A 17,932-nucleotide genomic window follows, 5' to 3' on the forward strand; every position below is an offset into this window, starting at 1 on the left:
TCCTTACAAACTCATCAATCTATGGCTTCATGGAGCTGGATTTGTACATAGGGGCAAAGCCATGCTTGAACAGAAAAGGACCTTCCCCAAACTGTTATCATTAGGTTGAAAGAGCACAATTGTTTAAAATTTCTTTGTATGATGTATGTAGTAGTATGATGTAGTAAGAGCATTTGTGAGGTCAGGTACTGATGTTTGAGGACAAGACCTGGCTCACAATTTGCCTTCCAATACATCCCCAAGGTTTTCAGTAGGGTTGAGGTCAAGGTTAAAATATTAGAATGCTATAGTACAGTGGTCTCCAAACTGCAGCCCACTGGCCAGATGTGGCCCTTTTCTTGCCTTTATCCGGTCTTTTGGGCCCCATGCCTTCCCCTGACACCAATGATGGTGCACCATTCTTCCCACAGACACTAATGATGGGGTACCATTCCTCCAATAGACATCAATGATGTGGTACCATTCCTCCCACAGACACTTATGATGGGGCACTATTCCTCCCACCGATACCAATGATGGGATACCATTCCTACGATAGACATCAATGATGGGGCACCATTCCTTCCACTGATACCAACAATAGGGCACTATTTCTTCTACAAAACCAATAACGGGGCACCATTCCTTCCACTGATACCAACAATAGGGCACTATTTCTTTCACAAAACCAATCATGGGGCACTGTTTGCTCTGACCGGCACCACAACGTTTTCCAATCCCATTGACCACAATCTGGCCCCTCGAAGGCCTAAAGGACGGTAAACTGACCCTTGCTGTAGTATTAACTGTACCCTTCACCAGAAGCACCTGAACCCAGTCATTTGGAGAGGGGTACACATATTTGGCCATACACATTATCTTCCAAAAGTGAGTACACCCCTCACATTTTTGTAAAAAAAATTATATTTTTTTATGTGACAACACTGAAGAAATGACACTTTGCTACAATGTAAAGTAGTGAGTGTACAGCTTGTATAACAGTGTAAATTTGCTGTCCCCTCAAAATAACTCAACACACAGCCATAATTGTCTAAACCACTGGCAACAAAAGTGAGTACACCCCTAAGTGACAATGTCCAATTTAGGTCCAAAGTGTCAATATTTTATGTGGCTGCAATTATTTTCCAGCACTGCCTTAACCCTCTTGGGCATGGAGTTCACCAGAGCTTTACAGGTTGCCACTGGAGTCCTCTTCCACTCCTCCATGATGACATCACGGAGCTGGTGGATGTTAGAGACCTTGCGCTCCTCCGCCTTCCCTTTGATGATGCCCCACAGATGCTCACTAGGGTTTAGGTCTGGAGACTTGGCCAGTCCATCACCTTTACCCTCAGCTTATTTAGCAAGGCAGTGGAGGTGTTTGGAGTCGTTATCATGTTGGAATACTGCCCTGCGGCCTTAGTCTCTGAAGGGAGGGGATCATGATGTGCTTCAGTATGTCACAGTACATGTTGGCATTCATGGTTCCCTCAATGAACTGTAGCTCCCCAGTGCCGGCAGCACTCATGCAGCCCCAGACCATGACACTCCCACCACCATGCTTGACTGTAGGCAAGACACACTTGTCTTTGTACTCCTCACCTGGTTGCCGCCACACACGCTTGACACCATCTGAACCAAATAAATTTATCTTGGTCTCATCAGACCACAGGACATGGTTCCAGTAATCCATGTCCTTAGTCTGCTTGTCTTCAGCAAACAGTTTGTGGGTTAATGTTCCTATTAAAACTGACCACGCTAGGCATGAGAGCACAGTGTTGTCAGTTCTTTAGCTGTGCTGGGAACTCAGCCTGCTCTCCTCCAATAATCAGACCTGTCCTGACATCCCCCCACAACCATTTACTGGGAAGACCAGTGTGCTTCTGTTTCTCCTCCCCAGCTCTCTGAGAACCGGTTATGTGATCACTCATAAAAATTAAAAAGGGATAAAAGGTATTTATAATGTTTATTATATCTATACACAAATGTTTTGTCTTTCATTTCTATTTTAAACTGTATTATGATTATACACGTACAGTTACAATACAATTCAATACAGGAGGAATAAGAGGGCCCTGCTCATTAGAGCTTACAATCTAACAGGGAGGGTCAAGTGATACAAAAGGTAATAACTGTGGGGGATGAGCTGATGAAGAAAATGAAAGTACAGTGGTTATTTAGGATAGGCTTCTCTGAAGAGAAAAGTTTCCAGGGATCATCTTAAAGTGGACAGAGTAGGAGATACAGATTGGGTTCGGGAGTTCCAAAGGATGGGAGAGGCTCAGGAGAAGTCTTGGAGGTGACAAGGGTACTAGAGAGCAGGCGGTTTTGGGAGGAATGAAGAGAACTGTATGGGTTGTTTTACAAGGTTAAGGTTTACATACACTTTAAGTTTTAATGTAAAGAAATACTAGTTGTTTAATAAAATAAAATATTGCTAATATAACTGTCTGAAATCTGTCTTTATACTATCCTCCAACAAAGTGTAATGTTCATAACCCAATTGTGTTTCTCAGCATTGCCGGCAGTGTTGCAGAAAGCTACGACACAGAGAGTGGGTTTGAGGATTCGGAGAGCGATATTGCCAACTCAGTGGTGCGATTTATCACAAGATTTATTGACAAAGTCTGCACAGAGAGTGGGGTGACCCAAGATCACATCAAGAGCCTGCACTGCATGATCCCAGGTATGCCTCTGCTCTTAGCAGGACACACAAGGGAAATTTTCCCTGCTAAGCACTGTCCCCGACACATGTCAATCGGGGGTGGGCAAGTCGTCGATTGCAATCAACCTGTTGACCGCAGGCTCCCGACTGGTCGATCGGGAACACAGCCCTGCAACCAGTCCTTCCCCCAGCCTTCGCCCTCTCCTCTTCACTGCAAAATAGAGAGCAGGAAGAGTCCCAGTACCGGTTGAGGACAGGGGGTGGAGCTGCTGGAATTAACTTTTCACATTAATCAGCAGGAGATTGGTTGTCGGGTTGTCCTAGCAACCAATCACCAATTTGTTCATGTTTAAAGGTAATCCTGGCAGCGCCCGCCCTCTATCCAGTACTGTCATACCTCCTACTCTCCGCTCTGCTATACGCCATTGTAAGGTAGGAGAGTGCTACCTACACACTGGTGTAAAGGGGACAGAGGACACTACAGTGTAGGGGACAGGCGGCATTGTATTGGGGGGGCAGAAGACAATATAGTGGTGGAGGGGTGTGTGTGTGTGTGTGTAGAGGACATTGCATTGGGGGGTAGAGGATACTACAGTGGGGGGTGAAGGGGGCAGAGGACACTGCACTGGGGAGACGTGGAGGACACTACAGTGGGGGTAGGGTGTGAAGGGGACAGGGGACATTGCTTTGAGGGGGGGCAGAGGGCACTACAGTGCGGGGAGGGTGTGAAGGGGACATTGCTTTGAGGGGGGCAGAGGACACTACAGTGGGGGTAGGGTGTGAAGGGAATAGGGGACATTGCTTTTAGGGGGGGCAGAGGACACTACAGTGGGGGGAGGGTGTGAATGGGACAGAGGACATTGCTTTGGGGGGCAGAGAACACCACAGTGGGGGGAGGGTGTGAAGGGGACAGAGGACACTGCTTTTGATATGAAGGGGGGCAGGACATTTGTATAAGGAGACACATGATACTACTGCATGGGGGGGCAGAGGTTCCTACTGTGGGAAAGGGGGGAGAGGAACTGCTGTGGAGGGGGGGGGGGCAGAGGTTCCTGCTGTGGGGGGGGGGGCAGAGGACACTACTGTAAGTGGTATGATGTGAAGGGGGTTCCTCCATGTTGTCCTGGTAGATCTCAACCTCTGAAAGGTTGCCTACCCCTGATGTAAATCATTACGCTGTTCAGTCACACTTCCTGTACCGTGAGTGAAGACTGACATGGTAGAGATATTTTGCTATGTGGCTTTTGAACTATCCAATATCAGTTTTTTGGTGTGGCAAAGCTGCACAACCTGGCTCATTGCCGCCAAACGCTCCTATCTACTACCACGGATGTAAAACATTGCCCCAGCTTTCATACTTTTGCCACATTGCGCACCAGCTCTACTAGACTCTTCCTGTAAAACTGCTACAAAACTGTAAAAAAAACTATGAAAATAGTACCGCTCAAATGCCCCTCAAATCTGTGTCAGTTGGATCAGCATGTGAATAGACAAACAAAATCAACGTTTCAGGCTCCAGTAGACTTCAACAAAATGGCGGCTGTCTGCACACAGACACTGACTCCCTGTTGCATAAATGTGAATGAGATTCTGTTCTCCACCTATAGAGTACTCCTCACATGTTTTTCACCCTTTTCGGGGCTTAGTCATAAAGGCCTTTACGATTAAGCCCCGAAAAGGGTGAAATGTGTTTGATGAGTTCTCTACAGGTAGAGAACAAGAGCTGAAGCCATCTTTTACCCATCCCATTCACATTTCTGCAACAGGGAGCCGGTGTCTGTGTGCAGTATTTTGAGTTCACTTGACTCACAGTTACTGAACTGCAGAGACATCCAATCATGCTGCATTTTGTCTCCCTTTTTCCTCTACACATTACTGCAGGCAAAATAGATAAAATCTGGCTTCCCTAGATTAGGTTCACATCCATGCGTTCAGTGCGGCCAGCGTTTGCGTGGGCACAGCGGCCCTTGAATGGGCTGCTGTTCCTGCAAGAAATGCAGGAAAAAGATCCCTGCACCTTTTTAACCAGTTGCCGATCGCCTCCTGTGGATTTACTGCTACAGGGCGGCTGCTGTGCGCAAAATCATGTGCATATACGTGATTCGCCATTTCCAGCTAGGTGGCGTACGTGCGTCACAGCACATGCTGATCCCTGGGTCCCAGCCAATGATTGACCACCGCCACCCGGTGAACGGTTCTGAGCTTCACCGAACACAGCTCTGCGAGTGTAAACAACACAGAGCTGTGTTCAGTGACAGGGGATCTTGTTGTTTGTTCATTCCCTGCTAAGCAGGGCAGTTGGACATCAGGACGTTTTCTATTCCCACTGGCCCTCCTAAAGCCTGAAGGACCGTAAAACTTTGTTTTTAAAGTTTGAAGACCCCTGACATATAGCTTTAAGAACATCCACAGCATGGCCAGAGAAGGTATCCGTATACGAGCTCTCACACAGGCATTGGCTTCTGGGTGACATAATAATGTAATGCACTCCACTCCATCTTACGCGTTACGCCCACAGGACGGAGCTTTCAAACATTCATGTTTGTGTTAACAAAGTAATTGTTGCTCCATGGTTCATATCACCTCTTATGTGTAATTTTGTTTTCATTCTGTCTTTACCAGGCATTGTAGCTATGCACATCGAGACCCTAGAGGCCGTACATCGAGAGAGCAGAAGGTTACCGCCAATCAAGAAGGTAATGATGTCTTCAGGGGCCTGCATTTTTAAAGAGCTGTAATCTTTGGAAATTATACTTCCATGATTTGTCCAATTTTTTGTTTTCAATATCGGTCCTTCTTTTACAGCCCAAAATCCTCAGACCAGCCTTGCTTCCTGGGGAAGAATTTGTCTGTGAAGCTTTGCGTGTGCTCCTGGACCCCGATGGAAGAGAAGAGGCAACTGGAGGAATGTTAGGAGGACCTCACATCCTGCCAGCAGAGGGCGCTCTCTTCCTTACCACATATCGCATCATTTTTAAAGGCACTCCACATGACCCATTAGGTACATGCATCTTGTCACATTATTGGTTAAAGTGTAGATCCAACTTCAAGTAAGTTGTCTGGAACTAAAGGAATATAAGCACGGTAGGAATCTAATGGCACTTTTCCACTGCAAGTACCGGCTCGGCTCCACTCGGCACTGCTTGGCCCAGCTCGGCTCAGTTTGCTTTTCCACTGCGTGGTACGAGTCGGCACCTTTCAGCACTGTATAGGCTCTACTCGGCTCGGTTTGCTTTTCCACTGTTGTAGTACTTAGTAGTAAGTGGGTGGGATTACAACGATTCTCTGACCAATCAGTGGCTAGTAGTGACAAACAATCAATGATGCATGCAAAGGATTGTGGAATATGTTATAGGTATGGCCTGCTTGGAACCCCAACCAAGGTGGTACTGTTTAAGTGAGCCGTACTGACGCCGTACCATGTCGTGGAAAAGCGCTACTGTACCGAACCGGTCTAACCCGTACCATGCGGTACCATGCAGTGGAAAAGCGCCAAACCAATCCGTACCATGCAGTGGAAAAGCGCTATAACTATTGTAATTTCCAACTTATTCCCCTGTGTCATTAAGCCCCATCCATAATATTGGACAGTGCAGTCTCCTGCCAGCCTGTTAACTTGGAGAAGCAGTAGAATGCCTTGCCCTCCTAGGCTATGGGGCTGTGTGTTTCTATTGATGCACACTGTGTAGGGAGAGACAATTCTAGTCCCTGCATGCAAGGGTGTCTCAATTGGACGCTGAAAGAGAAAGTAGCCAACTTGAAACCGGGAACCTGGGGCAGTAATCATGACATCAGCCTACATTGGATCATGTGCAAGAATTAAAAGATAAAGAAGCTATATACTGAGTAAGGGTCCTTTCACACGAACGATCCGATCAGATCCGCCTGTCAGTTTTTCAGGCAGACCTGATCTGATCTTCCATGCATTCCCTATGGGACAGCGGATGTCAGCGGAGACATCTCCGCTGACACCCGCTGCTATCCCATTCCGAGCCTCATGGAGGAGTAGAGTGGCAGATTGGCTCTCCTGCACTGCATCATGTATCTAGTATGTGATCCAGTACTCCTGGATAGGGAGCTCATGCAGCCACAGTACCAGCTGACTAGTCACAGCACAAGCCGATCAGCAGGTCCCAGCTAATGATTGACCGCTGGCACCTGCTGATCAAGGAGGAGGAAGATCGGACAGAGCTCTGTGAATTTAAACAATACAGAGCTCTGTCCTGCCAGCGGGGATGTGGCAGTTTTTGTTGCCCAGCAAAGCACATCCCTTAGTAAAAACAGCACACAGTGACTGCGCCAAGCACTGTTAGGCACACATTTAACCCTTTGATCGCCCTAGATGTTTAACCCCCTCCCAGTCAGTGTCATTAGTACAGTGACAGTGCATATTTTTAGCACTGATCACTATTAGTGTCTCTGGTTCCCGCAAAGTGTCAGATTGCGCTTTATACTATCACAATCTTGCTATAAGTCAGTGATCACTGCCATTACTAGTATAAAAAAATAAATAAGTAAAAATTCCAGTATACAGTTGTGCTCATAAGTTTACACACCCTGACAGAATTTATGATTTCTTGGCCATTTTTCCGTAAATTTGAATAGCACAAAATCCTTTCTTTCACTCATGGTTAGTGTTTGTCTGAAGCCATTTATTATCAATCAACTGCGTTTACTCTTTTTAAATCACAATGACAACAGAAATTACCCAAATGACTCTAATCAAAAGTTTACACACCCTGGTGATTTTGGCCTGATAACATGCACACAAGTTGACACAAAGGGGTTTGAATGGCTATTAAATGTAACCATCCTCACCTGTGATCTGTTTGCTTGTAATTAGTGTGTGTGTATAAAAGGTCAATGAGTTTCTGGACTCCTGACAGACCCTTGCATCTTTCATCCAGTGCTGCACTGACGTTTCTGGATTCTGAGTCATGGGGAAAGCAAAAGAATTGTCAAAGGATTTGCGGGGAAAAAGTAGTTGAACTGTATAAAACAGGAAAGGGATATAAAAAGATATCCAAGGAATTGAGAATGCCAATCAGCAGTGTTCAAACTCTAATCAAGAAGTGGAAAATGAGGGGGTTCTGTTGAAACCAAACCACGGTCAGGGAGACCAACTAAAATTTCAGCCACAACTGCCAGGAAAATTGTTCGGGATGCAAAGAAAAACCCACAAATAACTTCAGGAGAAATCCAGGACTCTGAAAACATGGGGTGTGGCTGTTTCAGGATGCACAATAAGGAGACACTTGAAGAAAGATGGGCTGCATGGTCGAGTCGCCAGAAGAAAGCCATTACTACGCAAATTCCACAAAGTATCCCGCTTACAATACGCCAAACAGCCCAGAGACAAACCTCAAACCTTCTGCCACAAAGTCATTTGGAGGGATGAGACCAAAATTGAGCTTTTTGGCCACAACCATAAACGCTACATTTGGAGAGGAGTCAACGAGGCCTACGATGAAAGGTACACCATCCCTACTGTGAAACACGGAGGTGGATCGCTGATGTTTTGGGGATGTGTGAGCTACAAAGACACAGGAAATTTGGTCAGAATTGATGGCAAGATGAAGGCAGTATGTTATCAAAAAATACTGGAGGAAAATTTGCATTCATCAACCTGGAAGCTGCGCATGGGACGTACTTGGACATTCAATGATCCTAAACACAAGGCCAAGCTGACCGGTCATTGGCTACAGCAGAATGAAGTGAAGGTTCTGGAGTGGCCATCTCAGTCTCCTGACCTCCATATCATTGAGCCACTCTGGGGAGATCTCAAACGTGCCGTTCATGCAAGACAGCCCAAGAATTGACAGGAAGTGGAGGCTTTTTGCCAGGAAGAATGGGCAGCTTTACCATCTGAGAAGATAAAGAGCCTCATCCACAAATACCACAAAACACTTCAAGCTTTCATTGATGTTAAAGGGGGCAATACACGGTATTAAGAACTGGGGTGTGTAAACTTTTGATCAGGGTCATTTGGGTAGTTTATTTTATCATTATTATTTAAAAAGAGTAAACACAGTTGATTTATAATAAATGGCTTCAGCCAAACACTAACCATGAGTGAAAGAACATTTTTTGTGTTATCATTCATATTCTCTGAAAAATGGCCAGGAAATCATACATTTTGCCAGGGTATGTAAACTTATGAGCACAACTCTTTATCCCATAGTTTGTAGACGCTATAACCTTTGTGCAAACCAATCAAAATAGGCTTATTGGGATTTTTGTACTAAAAACATTTAGCAAATTAAATATTGGCCTAAATTTATGAAGAAATCACATTTTTTTTACTTTTTTTTTATAGCAAAAAGTAAAAAAATATATATATATATATATTTTTTAAAACATTTTCAGTCTTTTTTTGGTTATAGCGCAAAAAATAAAGAACCCAATGGTGATCAAATACCACCAAAAGAAAGCTCTATTTGTGGGGAAAAAATGATATGAATTGAATTTGTGTACAGCGTTGCATGATTGCGCAATTGTCAGCGAAAATAACACCGTGCCAAAAAAAGGCCTGGTAATGAAGGGGGGGGGGGTGGGGTGGGGGGGGGTTAATCTTCTGGAGGTCAAGTGGTTAACATCACTTTAAAGATGATATTCTGAAATACCGATTGATGTTTGAGCTTATATCTCAATGTTGTGCCCTCCCTATTTTTAAAGAGGGTTTCACAACTGGTTATAGTTTGCTGCACCTGTTATCGGTGGCGTAATCTGCCCCTTTGAAACCATTCCAAGCAAAATACTGCAAATCTCTCTGGTGGTATCTGCTCATCTGAGTGCTCCTAAAAACAGTTGAAATTTATAGGCACTGATGAAGAGGGAGCATGCTTTGACCCCCGAAACACGTTGGATGTTGTGTATTATACTTTCATGGAAAAGGAAGAGATAAACAAAACCAGGCACACATCCAACCTAGTGTATTATAGTTTTTATTAAAGGAAAATGAATCAATATGAAATGCACTTACATGGTACAGCAAGTACTGGGCATATGTAGGTTCCTCTCCTGCTATATGGCCTCTTCAGATCCCGCACTGTACCCACTCAGTGTCCCCTGGAAAGTGAAGCTCCCCTCAGGACGACCGATCCGCTGCACCTCTGGCAGATCCCGCACTGTCCCACTCAGTGTCCCCTGGAAAGTGGAGATCCCCTCAAGACGAGCGATCCGCTGCACCTCCAGCGTCTCTGCCTAGTGCGCCTGGCACTCAGATGGTACAGCAAGTACTGGGCATATGTAGGTTCCTCTCCTGCTGTATGGCCTCTTCAGATCTCGCACTGTACCCACTCAGTGTCCCCTGGAAAGTGAAGCTCCCCTCAGGACGAGTGATCCGCTGCACCTCTGGCAGATCCCGCACTGTCCCACTCAGTGTCCCCTGGAAAGTGGAGCTCCCCTCAAGACGAGCGATCCGCTGCACCTCCAGCGTCTCTGCCTAGTGCGCCTGTGCCCGACTCCGCTGTCCCCACCGTGAATCCCACACAAGAATCCAGGCAGAGGCCGATAACTATGGGGACAAAACAACTCCGGCAGATGGTGGTGGAGGATGGTAACTAAGGCCCAGCACTGGTTGCTATGACAACATGTTTCGGAGGCGTAGCCTCCCTCTTCAGGTCATAGGTATAGGGGTTGTATTTAAGCTTTGAGTTACCCACTTAACGGCAGCCTGGTTCCACATGAGCAGACTTACCCAGAGCAAGTTGGTTTATCAAACATGTATGGTCTTTTTATGTTCTGGAATGACTAAGTGTCGAAGGCTCCAGCATTCCTTTGATTCGTTTCTTTGGAGCCACAACTGTTGAGGGCAGAGTAGAAAATAGAGACTAGAACCAGCTTAGTCAAATGCCAGGGATTTGACTATGCTCATGGATTTGTAAGAAGATTTGTAAGGAGAACCCTAAGGAAGCACCCTAAGGAAGCAAAAGTAAAGGTACGTACCCTGTGACCGTTTGGCCAACCGCTTTAGAGAGTGCAGCTTATCATGTACCTAGAAACTTGTGTTCAGCGGTTGTTAGAAAATATTTTGAAGCTTGGCAGCTTCCAAAGCCTTTATAGTAGCAGGTACTCAGCTATGTGGCGATCGTGACTTTTTCGAGTGAGCTACGGATCCGCGAGTTTGTAAATTGTTACTCTCTATTTAATTTTGTAGCTGCCTCCAAAATAAACCCAATCAAGGCTTGTTCTCCTGTTACAGACACAAGGCGATTAACATCTTGGACCACCCAACGACCTTGTGTGAAGAGCTTCCAACTCAAACAGAAAGCTGCATAAATATCCCGCCACTTTTTTCCTCTCCATTCTTGGCGGAACCTGAGAGGAAAAACACTGGAGGCTCCTTTAACTTTGTCATATCTTTGATATCAGGAACTATCCCTACAAATTGGGGACAGGTGTCAACTTTACATTAGAGTCCTAATGGGAACTGATGTAGGTAATGAATAGGTGAATGTAATGTGACAGTACCTGCCCTTCCCCTCTACAAGTCAACATCAAGCATTTCAGCCTAATTGTCACGTACCCTCTGTTTTTGATGGTCATCGTCATGAAGGGAGAATAATGAAGATATATTTACTGAAATTTTAATCAGAGCGTTTTTTCTTATGAACATTTTATGAAGCTTATAGCCACTTAGGAACTTAAAAACCCAAGCCCACCATGCACACTGTGCTAGCCCCTCAGCGCCATTGTCAGTACTCCATGCCAACACTATGGGTACAGGGGACCACATGATACTACCCTTCCACTCCCACAGAGTAGACATAAGAAATCGCACTCCAGGTCAGTCTACTCTTCTCCGAAAACACTGCTAGGTGCCCCTCCAGCTTGCTGCTGAATATATGTACGAGGTGTGACAATTTTTTCCCGGAAAAAAAAAAAAAGAATGTTAGTAAAGCAGTGTCGTGGCGGAGAATCCACTTGTCAGACCAGATTTCCGGTCTTTTCTTCCAGATTCCTGTAACCTTTTCAGAATTTCCATGTAACAATGTTGGTTGACCTTTGTACCATGTTCTACAAGCTCATAATGAACTATCCCCTTGTGATCAAAAAAACGCACCAGCATGAGCATGTGAGGGTTCGCACTCTGTCCACATTTGTATCCGTCCTTTGCGTTTTTGGCTGCCCACTTCTAGCGTCATTATGGACATCTTCCCGGTCCTCCTTAAACCATCCATGCCATTCAAAAACACTTGATTTCTTCAATAAATGTTCATCATAAACCTGTTTTATTAGGGATACAGTTTGATCAGTGTAAAGGAAGGTCATGACCGCATGTCTGTACCATCCCAATAGTAAGTGGCAACCTCCGCCTGGACTCCGGCCAGGCCATGCCCCAAGGTGTTTCACTCTCCCCTCAGCGCTTAATCATGGGGGCAGAGTGAAACACATTTGGGGCGTGGCCTAGTCAGAGTCCAGGCTGAGGTTGCAACTTACTTATTGATCTCTGAGATGGTACAGACGTGCGGTCATAGGGAGACCTTCCTTTACAAGCTCCCTCCCGAACCAGCACTCTCAGCGGTGGACATCAAGGACTTGTACCCCTTTCTGAGACCCTGAGCCGCACAAGTAACAGGTCTTTAGAGATCAAGTTTGATTCACAGTTTTGCAAATATTAATGCAAAATTTGATCTTAATCTGCTGCTCCAGATTTCTTTCACTTATTTACCACCAATGGCGCAATGCACACACATGTTATTTCCTATACTACTCCGTAAAGACCGAGTCAACTGGTGTGAGACCCGAACGAATGCAAGTTAGAACATGTCAGAAGGTGCTCGAGTGTGAAAAGCTGTTTGACTCACCACCATAGTGCTACACCACAGGTATTCCGGGAATTAAAACAATGGAGGATGGCACTCCAGCATTAAACCCACATGCTTTAAGTCCATTTAAATCTGGGTACAACAGGTTGCCACATTTGTGAGTTTCGTAATTGTAATTTGACTGGGCACATTACATGTACAGATTGTGGTATCATAATGTTACAGTGTTAAAGGGAACCTTTCTGGTTGAAAATATGGGGGCACCATCTCTAAACTTGTATTTTAAGGTGCAAACTGAGCTGTATGGCACTTGTGAAGCCTTCACCTTTAGGCCTCATGCACACGGGACGTTTTTACAGCGGCTATTTTTGGCATCAGATGTTTTTTTTCTACAGCCAATAAATGCCCCAGCTTGTTATCATGTGTGTCCATGCACACATAGGCAGTTTTCAGCAGTTTTTGGCAGGGGCGTTTTCTGGCTGTAAAAAAACTCCGAACACTGGTGGGTTTGGAGTGGCGTTTTTCAGCTGTAAAAATGCTCTAACGTTGATAATCGCTGCTAACTGGCGTTTTTGTCATTTTTTATTCCATTGCTTTTTTTAAGCCTGGGTTCTGTTTCGAGGTGTCATTCATGGAACGTAGACTGGGGTCACACTGGTGCATGCTGAACACTGCATGTGATTTGCACCAAAAAAAGCACCGCATTCCTGTGCACATCCCATGTGATATCTGTGTGATGCGATTTATGCCATATATTTTGTATGGATATAGAAAAATATATGAACTCAAAAGAAAAGAAAATGAGATTGCTGGCTGAACACTAAAGGACAATCACATAAAGCCTCCAACAAGATCAAAAACACAAGTGCAGCTCAATCATCTCAAATACCACAGAAGATTCCACAAACTAAATGGAACACTGTAATATATACAGGTGGCAGTCCATATATATAGAAAAACGGAGCTTGATAACGAGAGCAGATTTCAGTCAATATAGATTGTAGTCAGATGAATGAAGGATTCCCCAGTGTGTAGATATAACAAGGGACAGAGTGCTGATATCCATGCATATGATGACTTCTATAGTGCTCCTATGACAGAGTGCTGATATCCATGCATATGATGACTTCTATAGTGCTCCTATGACAGGGTGCTGATATCTATGCATATGATGACTTCTATAGTGCTCCTATGACCGAGTGCTGATATCCATGCATATGATGACTTAGTGCTCCTATGACAGAGTGCTGATATCCATGCATATGGTGACTTCTATAGTGCTGCTATCATCCTATGATCCCATCACCAAAGCATTTTCTGCCTCTCACCTCCAGACCCAGACCCTGCCGGGTCAGACAGCATGTATGACATCAAATAGCTCCAATCTTCATTTAATCTAGATGGCTATTCCGGACCTCTTCCGCAATACATACATTAAAAAATGGGGATATTGTTGCGCTCACATTAAGACTAAAACCATTCAATATAAAATGAGTCAATAGACTAGATATAGCAGCCAACACCTGACCTAGAATTAGAAATACCAGATCTGAGAAACAACATGTAATGGATATGGTGTAGCGCTAATAATGATTATATGAACTCCACAGTCCACACAAGTGTTCAGATAGAACAAATGAAGTAAACAAACAAAGTCTTTACAAAAGGGTGCTCCGAAAGAAAAACTGCCAACCACTCCAAGCTCCAAAAGCCCCGTGTGCAGGAACCGCCACCAAAGGATAAGAATGGCCCCTTACCACAATGCGATGATCCCCACTACGGCACTACCATGTGCTTCCATGAGCACATGGAAGCACATGGTTGTTCCTGCAGTAACCAGGTTCAAAGCAACGTGGAATCTCTTTGGTGGCCCTGCAGTGACAAATGCTTCTGGGGTGCCTATCACGGCTGAACTATGGCAACACTGAACAGATGAAAAACTGGAGCTGATGAGGGGTCATTAGGAGCCGGCTATCTGTCCATCTAAGCATTGGATATTACACACAGGCTGGATACGATCCCTGTAGTGGGGATCATCACATTGTGGTAAGGGGCCATTCTTATCCTTTGGTGGCGGTTCCTGCACACGGGGCTTTTGGAGCTTGGAGTGGTTGGCAGTTTTTCTTTCGGAGCACCCTTTTGGAAAGACTTTGTTTACTTCATTTGTTCTATCTGAACACTTGTGTGGACTGTGGAGTTCATATAATCATTATTAGCGCTACACCATATCTATTACACGCAATACATACATGTAGGGGAAGGAAGCAAACATCTAGTGCTCTCCGTAAATTATACGTTTTTTTAAAAGGTCAAAAGCAGTTGCACTTACATTGAGAAGATAGGCAAAAAGCAAACAGGGTATACAGCTGCATTTGCATATCTTCTCAATGTAAGTGCAACTGCTTTTGACCTTTTAATAAAAACTTATAATTTAAGGAGAGCACTAGATGTTTGCTTCCTTGTTTGCTTTCTTCACTCTGTCCCTTGTTATATCTACACACTGGGGAATCCTTCATTCTTCTGACTACAATCTATATTGACTGAAATCTGTTCTCTTTATCAAGCTCCGTTTTTCTATATATATGGACTGGCGCCTATATATATTACAGTGTTCCATTTAGTTTGTGGAATCTTCTGTGGTATTTGATATGATTGCGCTGCACTTGTGTTTATGATAGATTTTGTATGGCTCAAATTGTATTACATTTACATCAAAATGTTGTAGGACCCTTTTTTTTTTTTTTCTCCACCACACCTAATCGCTTCTGAACAAATGCAGTGCTCCTCTCTCCTCTAGTGCTCTCTCTGCTCTGAAAATGGTGACTAAACAATTAACAAAGGCTATGCAGAGATGCATTGTGGGAAAGTGGAAGTTAATAAAATAGCAGAGAGGTGGTTTTTCGCTAAAAATGCTAAAAAATGCTGAAAAACACCAATGCAAAAAAAGCTAAAAAAAAATGCTGAAAAATTCACTACAAAGCTACTGGCGTTTCTATAATGTCCAGTGTGCATGAGGCCTTAAAGGCACGTACCCAATCCCGGCATCCCAGCCTTCCACTTTTAACACAACGTATGTTAACCTGCTTTAATGCACTGGGTGTAAAACTGGCCTATAGGTCCACAAATGGAGTGATTCGGCCCTGGCGCAGATCTATGAACGAAGTGGAATTTTTTCTGGGCGTCTTCAGTGATTGGTGTTTACAGAAATGTGTCTTCTCTGCTACGTCTCATTTTGATGAATGTAGCTCCGCTTACGTATCTGATTCATATGAAAGGAATTACTTGTAATTATTGGCGATCGGCGGTTGATATCAGCACATGGAAGCAGCTAATAGCTCAGCCCCTGCTCTTTGGTTTCTAACATTGAGGACCCTCCAGCCAGCTGAAGGATTTACAGCTGTTTGAATGGCAGCTTATTGGCGAACGGCGGTGAAAATAATCCCAGAGATTGGGCTTCCATGCAGAGCGGAGACCGCCGCTTGTGTATATTGTGGTATTTGTGTATTTATTGAGGCCTGACCTTTTCCCTCTTAGTATATGTATTCCATTATCCGAGAACAAATTGTACCTGTCTCGCTAAAAGAACATTGCTACAGCCCACCGCCAACAAGTTGTCCAATCCATCAATGGGAGGCGCAATCAACGTCCTAATGCAGCTGAATAAAAAATAAGCTCGTCAACTTGATTAAAGCAAAATGTTGGAAAAAAATCCCATTCAGATGAGCTATATACACAGCGATGGTTTACAGAAACTTGTATTGCTGTTTCTTACTTGCTTGGCCAAGAGATACTTTATTCACTATATTATCAAAAGTATTGGGACGCCTGCTTTTACACGCACATTAACTTTAATGGCATCCCAGTAGAGATCGACCGATTATTGGCAACACCGATATATCGGGGGCCGAAATGCACTTTCCCCGATATATCGGAATCTGCCCCTGAGGTTACCGATATTGCCGATATTTAGGGAAAGTGCATAACCTGGGGTGATGCTTGCAGCTAGAGGCATCAACCCGGTACCGGCGCCCATAGCCGACTGTCAGCTGAATTGTAATGACAACTGATGCGGCTGAGAAGCCGCTCGGCTGTCATTACAAGGAGTGGGAGGGGATGTTCCGCCGCCTTTCACGGCTCACCTACCTCCACCGCCGCCGCCAGAAAGAAGACCCCGGTGTAGCATGAAGATGTGTCCCCGTGAAAGCCGGTATACCTGGCGCAAATGCGCATGCGCCGGTCTCCATGTAAAAAACCCGGAAGTGATGTCACTTCCGGGTACTGGCAGCGCCGCATTAAAAAAACTGACAGCATTCAAAACAGCTAAACTTGGTGTTTTGAATGCTTTTCAGTGCCGAGGAGAGGTTTGGGGTCTTTTAGACCCCCAGATTCCTCCACAAGGAGTACCTTTAGAATATATCGAACGATACCAATATCCGATGACCAAAATATCAGTATCGGCATTAAAAAAAACGATATCGGTCGATCACTACATCCCAGTCTTAGTCTGTAGGGTTCAGTATTGAGTTGGCCCACCCTTTGCAACTATAACAGCTTCAACTCTTCTGGGAAGGCTGTCCACAAGGTTTAGGAGTGTGTCTATGGGAATGTTTAACCATCCTTCCAGAAACGCATTTGTGAGGTCAGGCACTAATGTTGGATGAGAAGGCCTTGCAGTCTCCGCTCTAATTTGTCTTAAAGGTGTTCTATCAGGTTGAGTTCAGGACTCTTTGCAGGCCAGTCAAGTTTCTCCACCCCAAACTCGCTGATCCATGACTTTATGTGCAATGCTAGCTTTACTTACCTTGCATTGCAAAGGTAAGTCGGTCTATTCATCTTTCCATGATCTGTCTAATCTACTGCAGCCAGAATTCCTAAAGCTCTGCACACATTAGATTGGGGGCTCCTGCTTTCTGAAATCAGCTCTGTACTTGATGCTCTGTCATCACCCACTATTCCTATTGATATATCTCCTGGCTATGTTGGCCCTCTTACCTGTCCATTTTCAAATTGGGCTTCCTGTTTACCAAAGTGTTTTATTTTCTGTGGTCATTCAACAAGGTGAACCTTGCAGGAGAAACAACATATTGTGTGTGGGAGGAACGACTGTTTGCACTTCATATGTAACATACATTTCTGTTTATTTTCTCCATAGTGGGCGAGCAGACTGTCATACGCAGCGTCCCTATCGCTTCTATAACCCGAGAGAAGAAGATAAACATCCAGAACCACCTACAGCAGAACATGCAGGAAGGACTCCAGATTCGATCGGCCACTTTCCAGGTAAATGGAGATGATGTCACCACCCTCTCCATTGATCAGTAAGACTAAAGTACACAGTTGTGTAATTACATTAACTAGTATGTTAGGAATAGGAAAAAAAAAAGACATCCTTCAGGTTCAGCCTTTCATAAACTCCAGCTTTTGTAGGCCAGAGGATCACCAAAGCAAAACCCATGGGCTAATTTTACTTATTTACCCAATGAGGGTAAAAAAAGACAAAGGTCCGTTGAATTCAAAG

The 17,932-nt window shown here is 44.6% G+C and overlaps 1 protein-coding gene across 4 annotated transcripts in view; it reads left to right on the top strand.

The window, feature by feature from the left end:
- SBF2 (SET binding factor 2) overlaps positions 1–17,932 on the top strand; it is a 645,230-nt gene that overhangs the window by 513,121 nt on the left and 114,177 nt on the right. For all 4 annotated transcript variants that reach the window (XM_082270857.1, XM_082270858.1, XM_082270859.1 and 1 more), the window contains exons 20-23: positions 2,496–2,665; positions 5,267–5,340; positions 5,450–5,645; positions 17,567–17,694. In XM_082270857.1, the coding sequence (XP_082126983.1) occupies positions 2,496–2,665; positions 5,267–5,340; positions 5,450–5,645; positions 17,567–17,694 (568 nt within the window). The remainder of the gene's footprint in view (positions 1–2,495; positions 2,666–5,266; positions 5,341–5,449; positions 5,646–17,566; positions 17,695–17,932) is intronic.

The sequence above is a fragment of the Pelophylax lessonae genome (assembly GCF_965119305.1).
Source record: "Pelophylax lessonae genome assembly, chromosome: 10".
Classification (NCBI taxonomy): Eukaryota; Metazoa; Chordata; class Amphibia; order Anura; family Ranidae; genus Pelophylax; species Pelophylax lessonae.